Raw genomic sequence first — 7,084 nt, 5'->3', positions numbered from 1 at the left:
GGAGGGGGGGGGGGGAAAGAATAAGAAAGAAAAGAAATAAATAAATGAAGAAATTCATGCTCAAATCAGAATGATGGTCCTTACATCCAGACTGCAGAGCTAAATTTAGGGGCCTGCGGTAGCTGGGGATGGGGAGCGGAGGAGGTGGAGTTGGTGAAAAGTTTTCAGAACCTTTTTCCCAGCTTTTTATGATATAATCTGGGTATTTCAGTATTGAACATTAAAAAAAAATAAATCTGCTTTAAAATACCAGCCAGCTGGGCAGCTGCCTGCAAGTGAGGTTGGGAATCAGCAGGGTGACTAGGAAAGGCCCCAAATGTCACTAGAAATCTTCTCAATTGGGTTTTTTATATCTATTAACCCATAGCATAACTAAAATTTAAGATTCCAAATATTGCTAACATCCTCTTTGTGCCAATTTTATTTGTTCTCAACCAAGTTCTTGAGGGTTTGGCCATTGCTCTCTATGCCAAATGCATTCCAAAGGCTGGAGCTCCACTCCTTCCTTGTACAGCACCAGGATACAACACACAGAATCCATCAGAGAGTTCAAAATGGGACCAATTCCTTGAGATGTGCAGTTTGCCAGCCTGAGGACAACTGTGAGAGTTGTAGTTTTGGAGGGGATTTTTTTGGGGGTGATGTTGGATTGATTAATCCATTGCTACAGCAACCCCGAGGAGGGACATGGTTTGGGGACAACCCATTGCCATGTGCTGCAGAAATGGAAATGGAGCTCCAGTTCCTGGCTTTTTCCAAGAAATAGGTCCTGGGCATGGCATGGGGAAGGGCTGCCTGGCCATGGAGGGAAACCCACCTTGCCCAGATCAAAGCCACCCCAGGATCTCCCTGCAGACCTCCTTATGGAACCATCCTGTGCTGCTCTTTTTGGGGCAGCCAGGTGGTTTGTGGGTGTGGGAGCATGAAGATTTCTCCTTCTATCCTATAGAAAAACGTATTGTGGCTGAGGATGTGATGCCACAACCTGGATCTGGCCATGCTTTGAAGGAGGGAGCTCATGGGTGGTACCTCTGACAGGAACCAGGGCCACATCCCGTGCACACCCTGATAATTCCCTGGCCACAGCTCCATTAGCAGTTTGGAAAGCAAACATACCTTAAACTGCCTTGCCAGGTGCTGCTTGTGGCTTTCTTCCACTTGCTTAAATTTTGATTCCAGTCCCCTCATCTGGTTTTCCATCTTCTCCACGTACTGTAGGTCTCTCTGAGTCCTCCTGTCCAACACCTCTATCGACTGGGACATGTTTTGCACCTGTCAAACGAGAAGGGACTCATTAAGAAGGTGCTTCGAGCAGCAAGGCAGCAGCATCCCAATGCTGACCTTTTCCTACACAGTCAGCAGAGCTAAAGGGCAATCAGCCCCATGCATTATTTACTAGTTAATCAACAGCATCTCATACATTATGACCTCGTGCTCGAAACCAGAGCAAATTGGTTTCCTAAACGTTTTTGCTGCAGAGAATAACTTACCCATCTCACATGCAAATAAGGGGTGTAGTCAGGGCTAAAATGTATGATGGCCTCTTGGAGAGGCTGGAGGGGCACCACACAAGGAGAGCTCTCAGTTGAGCAGAAATACACCTGGCTGTGAGGAAGCCTCAGCTCAGGTGCACATTTCCATCTCCTCATGGACGTAAGCGAGGCTGATTGCCTAAGTGCACAATTCACTCCCAGCTACTAAAACTCCATTAGCTGTTTACACAGCATCTGCCACAACAAATCCAGCTGCAGGGGAAGGCATCCTGAAGCTGGGAAGTGCCGTGGGAGGATGGCACCCCACTGGTCCCTGCCTGCTCGGATGGTCGTGCCGCGTCGGCAGCTCTCGGAGCCGAGCGATGCCGCATCCCGGAGCTCCCTGGGAGGAGCCCATCTGGCCCTGCTGAAGGAATGATGCAAGAAGGTTGGCTAGGCTCATCGTGAGAAAAAGAGCTGAGGGTGTCAGGAGGGAGGGAAATGCCAGCTAGGCTGACCCGGTTTTGAAGGTTGGCTACTATCTGATTTATTCATGGAATCATAGAATTTTTAGGGGTTGGAATGGACCTTACAGATCATCTAGTCCCAACCTCCTGGGCAGAGGCACCTCCTCACCAGAGCAGGTTGCTCAAGGTTTTATCCAACCTGGCTTTGAACACTGCTAGGGTTGGGGTATCTGCTACTTCCCTGTGCCAGTGTCTCACCACCCTCACAGGAAAAACCTTCCTGATATCTAATCTAAATTTTCCTCTTTCAACGTATCCCCATTACTCCTTGTCCTGCCACTACAGTTCCTAATAAAGAGTCCCTCTCCAGCTTCCCTGTAGCCCCTTCAGATCCTGAGAGGTGCTATGAGGATGCAGACTGTGCTATCACTGCAGCTCCTAACAAAGAGTCCCTCTCTGGTTCCCTTGTAGCTCCTTCAGATACTGCTAGGCTACTATGACACTGCTAGGCTACTATTTATTGAGATATTCCCTCTCATTTTCCAGGCTGGGAGAGGGGGAAGTGAGGCTCTGACATCAGCAGGCACTGAAGCAGCTATTTAGCATGAAGCAATGAGCCATATTTAAGGTGGCTGCAGCAGGGATGGATGTGTTTGTGCCAGGCTTGGGACACTGCAGGGCTCAGCCCACGACTGGTGTTCCTGCCACTGCCACGTCACCCTCAGCAGTGTGACTGTCAGCACCGTGGGGATGACGTCGGTGGCTCAAGTGAATCAGAAATCCAAGCCTGCTGCTGTGTCAGGGCCCTCACATTCCAGCCCTCCTGCCTCAAGTCTCCTCATCAAGTCTCCTCAGCCGTGGGCAGCAGAGCAAAACCCAAATGTGAGGCAGCACCGTCTCCGCGGATCCTCTCCGAGACGCTTCCCAGTGCCTCTGCTGCCACATCCGCTCCCATTTCCAGCCTCTCCACAGCCAAATGCACAGGGACTGGGATGGGGAAGGAGGGCACAAGTGTAATATTCCCTCTGGCAAATCACACTGGGCTGCTGTGACTTACCTCGAGTGACAGAGCGAGGGCACGGCAGGACAGCCAGGGCTCCGTGACTACTGGCTGAAAGCAGCACAGGTCAAATGCCAACTGTGGTGTCTGCAGCTTGGAAGTCATCAAAATGCCCATTGCTCATGCATGATGACAAGGAAACTATTACAGGGATCTATTAAAAATGTATGGACGACCTGTATTTCAAAGGCCAACAGCAAGGAGACACTCTGTACAACTGCTCCGGGGGTCTGCTGGTCTTCCTCAGCAAAGGGGAAGATATTTTCAGGCTCTGAGTCCCACACATCACCTGGAGATGAACCAGCATCCATCCTGACCACCCCCAAGGACCTGCTCAGGGAGGTGTGAGGAGCAGGGAAGAGCAGGATGAGACCTTCTTGGTTTGGAGAGGGAAGGAGCAAACCTGAGCTCAGCCTGAGCCTGTTCAGCTCCCATTTAGCTGTGCCTTCCCCAGGGAATGTGAGCTCTTGGTGGACTAATTCATCTGGGCTGGTGTGGAGGAGTCTGAAGACCTCTCTCTACCCCCAGGCAGGAGAAGGGCAGTCTTAGACAAGCATGGTTGTTCTGCAGACATTCTTGTTCTACTGATCCAGTCTCTCCTCCTTTGAGTCAAGCTGTATCTGCACAGCAGAGTTATTCCAATGGGTTGGGATAGGAATGACTTACAGGGAACATGCAAAATTGATCCCATTTAGTTGCCTAATGCCTAACCCTAACAAAAGACCAAGCTGCAAGTAATCAGTAAAGAGCATTTCTGTAATGATAGACCAGTAGAATCCATAGGGGCTGAGTAAGGAGTGGGGAACTCCTTGTGCTGCCTCTTGGATGGTGGGAAGGGAGACAGACTCTGCTATCAGAGCATCTCACTCAGGCTGCTGCTCTGAAACACCTCTGGAGTGTTTCTTCCTCTCCTCAAGTGCAGAGGAAAACAACCTCCTCACATGCCTCTAAGCAGAGATACCTAAAATTAGCTGCTGTGTTATTTTGGGGTGGATTTTACAAGCCCTGTTGGTTGCCTATATTGTTTTCAAACAGGCAAGATTCTGGCCAGACTTGCTGAAAGTCAGTCTCTATCACTCCTCATCCCTGACAGCAATGTGTGCTTCAGCAGCTGAAGATCTGCTTGTTTTCCTTCATTAGCATATTATGCCCTTGATCCAGCAAAGTACTTTGGCACATGATTAGGTTTCAATGAGACTGTTCCTAGCTTAAACTTAAGCATGTACATAAGTGCTCTAATGAACTCAGACCCAAGGATCCTGTCTCTCAAATTCCCTCAGCTTCATCCATTAACTGCTGTCCTCAAAAAAGGCTTTTTGCCCCCACTCTCAACATGAAACCTCGTTTTCATCAAGCTAATGTGAGAGATACCTGAGATTGTCTTGGGGAAAGGAGTTATTTTTAGCATTTGAAATGGAAAATTAATACAAATGAAACTTCCAGGGCTGTTCTTGTCATCTTGTTTGACAACAAGTTGCTTCAGAATTAAACCAGAGGAACAGAGAGTCTATATTGGCCTGATGACCTCAGAAGGTCAAAGCCATGGTTTAAACCCTGCTCAAGCTTCCCTGTGGATCTGCCTTTCATGTCAGCTCCTAAAGGGTGATCTAAACTCATCTTTGGGGTTGGAATTGAGATGAATCTTTAGCCTTGGGCAGCCAAACTGTTGGAGCAACAGCATGAGGCATCTTGAGGGAGATTTTCATGGTCTAGGAGAAAAATTAGCAGAGAGATGGATCCAGCTGATGGTCCAGGACATGAAAAATTCATCTTATAAGGGCTGTAGAAGGCAAAGTGAAGGTTGAGATGTCTTTGTCCTATGTATATACTGGTGAGTGATTATCAAAGGAACAAAACTGTTTAATCTGGAAATCAGTGCTGGCAAAGATCAAGACTTGGCAGGAAACCAAGGATGGTTTAACCATGAGAGGAGGAAGTCCTCCCCGATAAGGGCCAAAAGAAATAAATAAAACTCCCTTTGAAGATAAAACATAATCTGTTTATGAACAGGATTTAGGTGATATCTTGGTTTGGATGCAGTCCAAGATGTGGACTCAGCACCTGACACATATCAGGCTGGAAGGACTCCGTGTACTCCAGCCAAGGATGAGCTCAGACACCTCAAGTGTCAAAACCTGGGCTGAACAGTTTGTGCGGTGGCGAACAGCCCTGGCTCCCTCACCTCCTGCTCTTGGCCCTGAGGGATGCCCAGGATTCAATCCCAGCCTGCAAGAACTGCACTTCCTATGCAGATGCTCATCCCCATGAGTTGAGCATAGATGGATGTGATCCTGGCAGCTCTGAACCTCAACATTCAGCTGCTGAAGCTTCTGTGTGCAGATTTCCACTGAAGCTGCTGCAATTGGTTTGTGCTCTCTCTCACACATACACACACAAATGCAGCTCATTTCTTGCAATGCCTCATCATTTCCATAGGTGACTTCCAGGTCTGCTCCTTTGAAAATCCAACACAATTACCTCTTTGACACATTATGCTGCTTCATCTGCTGGCAGAGAGGAACCAAGAGCTGTGAATTTACCCATCACCAAGCTAAAGTGTCAGCTGAGGGAAGGAGTTTTCAGGTTTGAAATCCTTCCTGAGAAGCTCTTTGCTGCAGCTGTATTTGCCTACAGGGATTAACATTCCAGCCCTCATCAAAATCAGTTGTCTGGCACTAAGAGCCTATCCTTTATTTTGGGTTTTTTCATGTAGGTTAGTGTAGGAGTGAGATGCAGGCAGGTAACATCTCCAGAACACATGCCTAGAAATGCTGCTCTCCTCCCTCACTTCATCCACTGGAGAGCTGCATAAGGGAAAAATCACTGAGCACTTCCACCCTCCTGATGTTATCCCAAGTCTTGTCCACCCAACTCCTGCCCATTAGCAGAGGGCAATGGGTCAAATCTTGCTGGTTTATTGCCTCTGAGCAGTTCTGGGAACACTCTGGCTCTTGGACACCCATGTCAGCTACTAATAAATATAACACCTGCTGCCTCTTAGGCAAATGGACCCATTGTGTTATTGCTCAGGGAAATAAAAGCTTGAGTGGGATTATTTTTAGAAGCCTCTGCCATCCCAATGAATTGTTTTAGGGCTAAATGTTTCCTGGCTTGCTTGATTGTCCTTATCACATAGGAAAAATCAGTTAAGTGTAGGTTTAATATTGTTATAGGGAACTAATTCATCAGCTTCCCCAAAGCAGCAGGACACAAATTCTTTTGCCATGCACAACACATGCCAATATAGCATGAGGGCATGGGGAATAATTACATATCCAGCACAGGAGTCAGCTTATCTTTTAAAGAAAAGAGCACCATTTCACAAGAACCAGCATTTCTACAGTGAAATCTATTATCTGGAAAATTTCTTCTTCTTGGGAATGTTTCCCTAATGAGATTCTTTGATCTTTCTGGACAGCAGACTATTAAAAACTAATCAAGTGGATGTCAGTATTAGAAAGCAAACCACTAACTGTCATCTCGGTGCTGCTTGATGCCGACAGCTTGTACAGTTTACCTCGACCTTTTTAATATCAGCCTGGCAAGGAATGTGTGGGCTTTGGGGTTTTAATTCCATCTTCTCTCCTCTCGTTGAGGCTCAGCCTTTGAAACTGCTTGTGTCAACGTAATGAAAAAAAGGTAAATTATTTTTATATGGGTTTTTTTGGTGCTATGGTTCAATATTGTTGCTTTGATCTCAGCAGTTTTACCCTGACCTTAGGCCAGGCTTTCCTCTGTGCCTCAGAAACACTTAGGGATTTATCCTCCTCCCTGCAGCTGATTATTCCTCACTACATGCATGGAGATAACTATGATATGGGAGGGTTGGCCCAAGGGGTGCATCATCCCTGGAAACAAAGCACAGCCCAACCTGCTCAGCTTTTTCCCCCAAAAAAATGTCACATCAAACCAAACCACCTTTGCCAGAAGGGATCACCCATTACCTTTTCTAATAGTTGTCTCAGCTGCTTTGTCCTGGCATCACGCGAGCACATTGTCTGTTGAGGTGCCACCACTGTGCATATACAACGTCCCTCGCTATCCTGGGCAGAGCTGTAGACCTGCCAGCTTTCCTCTGGGTTGGT

General features: G+C 47.4%; 1 protein-coding gene across 1 annotated transcript in view; it reads right to left on the bottom strand.

The window, feature by feature from the left end:
* OLFM1 (olfactomedin 1) overlaps window positions 1-7,078 on the bottom strand; it is a 20,191-nt gene extending 13,113 nt beyond the window's left edge. The window contains exons 1-2 of the mRNA XM_009082073.1: window positions 6,944-7,078; window positions 1,117-1,272 (exon numbers count right to left, since the gene is read on the bottom strand). Of these exons, the coding sequence (XP_009080321.1) occupies window positions 1,117-1,272; window positions 6,944-6,994 (207 nt within the window). The 5' untranslated portion in view covers window positions 6,995-7,078. The remainder of the gene's footprint in view (window positions 1-1,116; window positions 1,273-6,943) is intronic.
* Window positions 7,079-7,084: the final 6 nt, after the last annotated feature.

This window comes from Acanthisitta chloris, unplaced genomic scaffold, assembly GCF_000695815.1.
Source record: "Acanthisitta chloris isolate BGI_N310 unplaced genomic scaffold, ASM69581v1 scaffold16309, whole genome shotgun sequence".
Lineage (NCBI taxonomy): Eukaryota > Metazoa > Chordata > Aves > Passeriformes > Acanthisittidae > Acanthisitta > Acanthisitta chloris.
The sequence above is the reverse complement of the archived record's forward strand: the minus strand, read 5'-3'. Positions and strand labels throughout refer to the sequence as shown.